This window comes from Carlito syrichta, unplaced genomic scaffold, assembly GCF_000164805.1.
Source record: "Carlito syrichta isolate Samal-C Ts95f unplaced genomic scaffold, Tarsius_syrichta-2.0.1 Scaffold314028, whole genome shotgun sequence".
NCBI lineage: Eukaryota > Metazoa > Chordata > Mammalia > Primates > Tarsiidae > Carlito > Carlito syrichta.
The window spans coordinates 432,229-433,900 of NW_007258124.1; the positions used below are offsets into that span (position 1 = coordinate 432,229).

General features: G+C 48.0%; 1 protein-coding gene across 2 annotated transcripts in view; it reads right to left on the bottom strand.

Annotated features, from left to right (window-relative positions):
* Positions 1-1,672, bottom strand: part of TUBD1 (tubulin delta 1) — a 27,547-nt gene that overhangs the window by 15,958 nt on the left and 9,917 nt on the right. For both annotated transcript variants that reach the window (XM_008070838.2, XM_008070839.2), the window contains one exon: positions 764-995. In XM_008070838.2, coding sequence (XP_008069029.1) covers positions 764-995 — 232 coding nt within the window. The remainder of the gene's footprint in view (positions 1-763; positions 996-1,672) is intronic.

The window sequence follows — 1,672 nt, forward strand, 5'->3', positions numbered from 1 at the left end:
ATGAGCTACCGCACCCAGCCCACAGAATTCTACGCTTTATATGGGTAAAATGTATGCTACGTGAATTATATCTCAATATGGTTACTATGAAAAAAAAAAAAGAATCCTGAAGGATGGGGGCAGTAAGTGTCTACCACTCTTCTTTTGTTTTTGAGTTGGAGTCTCACTCCGTCGTCCAGGCTGGGCTCCGGTGATCCTTCCGCCTCTGTCTTCCAAGTAGCTGGAACTACAGGTGCACACTACCATGCCTGGCTAATTTTCTTTTTCTTTGGAGTTGAAGTCTCACTCTGTTGCCCAGACTGGATGGAGTGCAGTGGCTGCTCCCGGCCACCGCAGCCTCGACCTGCTGGGCTCCGGCAATCCTTCCACTCAGCCTTACAAGTAGCTGGAACTACAGGCGCACACCACTACACCTGGCTAATTTTTTGATTTATTGTAGAGACGTGGTCTCACCAAGCTGCCCAGGCTGGTCTCGAACCCGTGGGCTCAAGCGATCCTCTCACCTCAGACTCCCAAAGTGCTGGGATTATAGGCGTGAGCCACCATGTCCAGCAGGTATCCACCACTCTTTTGAGAAATTTAGCAACTTCTCAAAGCTTTTCAGTAAGATAGTTTAGAAAGCTAAGCAGGTCTAAAGGAAAGTTTTTGAGATGAGAGAGACGGAGTGTATCTTCAGACAGAGAGGAGGAGACAGGGAAGAATAGACTTTGAGGCTTTTAGAACATAAAGCTTCCCTACGGAAAACATACAGGGGGACAAATACCTAGTGGATTTCTTCTGTAGTGAAATGGGCCTTCTGCAGAGTAAGTAGGCTGGAAAACACTTCCCAGCTGATGCGCAAGGACCTGATTTATATCGCTAAAGGAGATTTGCTTGATGTTCATTAGTTTCGCGCAGATCTTATGAACAGTGTCGTTCTCATGGACAAGGAGGGCGTCTGAAGATCGGTACAAGTGAGAAAGAGTCAAAATGGAGTTGTAGTTCTGAACAATAACCTGGAGAGAAAAAGACATAAATAAGAAAGGCAGGAGCTAATAGTGGTTTCGCGCATAGAGTCTAAGACCAGGCGCAGAGGCCCACACCTGTAATCCTAGTAATTTGGGAGGCTGAGACAGGAGGATCACTAGAGGCCAGGAGTTCAAGACCAGCCTGGACAGCATAGTGAGACCTTGTCTCTACAAAAAAAAAAAATTAGCCAGGCATAGTGGTGTGCAGCTGTAGTCAGAGCTACTGGTAGTCCTAGCTACTTGAGAAGTTGAGGTAGAATGATTGTTTGAGCTAAGAAGGCTGCAGTAAACTATTATCATGCCCCTGATTTCAACTGGGTGACAAAGACCCCATCTCTTATTTTTTCATTTTTTTTTTTTTGAGTTGGAGCCTCACTCTGACACCTAGACTGGAGTGCAGTGGCTGCTCCCGGCCACTGCAGCCTCGACTCGCTGGACTCCAGTGATCCTTCCACCTCAGCCTTCCGAGTAGCTGGAATTACAGGCACGGGCTACCATGCCCAGCTAATTTTTTTTTTTTTTTTTTGAGTTGGAGTCTCACTCTGTCGCCCAGACTGGAGTGCAGTGGCCGCTCCCGGTCACCGCAGCCTCGACCTGCTGGGCTCCAGCGATCCTTCCGCTTCAGTCTTCCGAGTAGCCGGAATTACAGGCATGCGCTACCACGG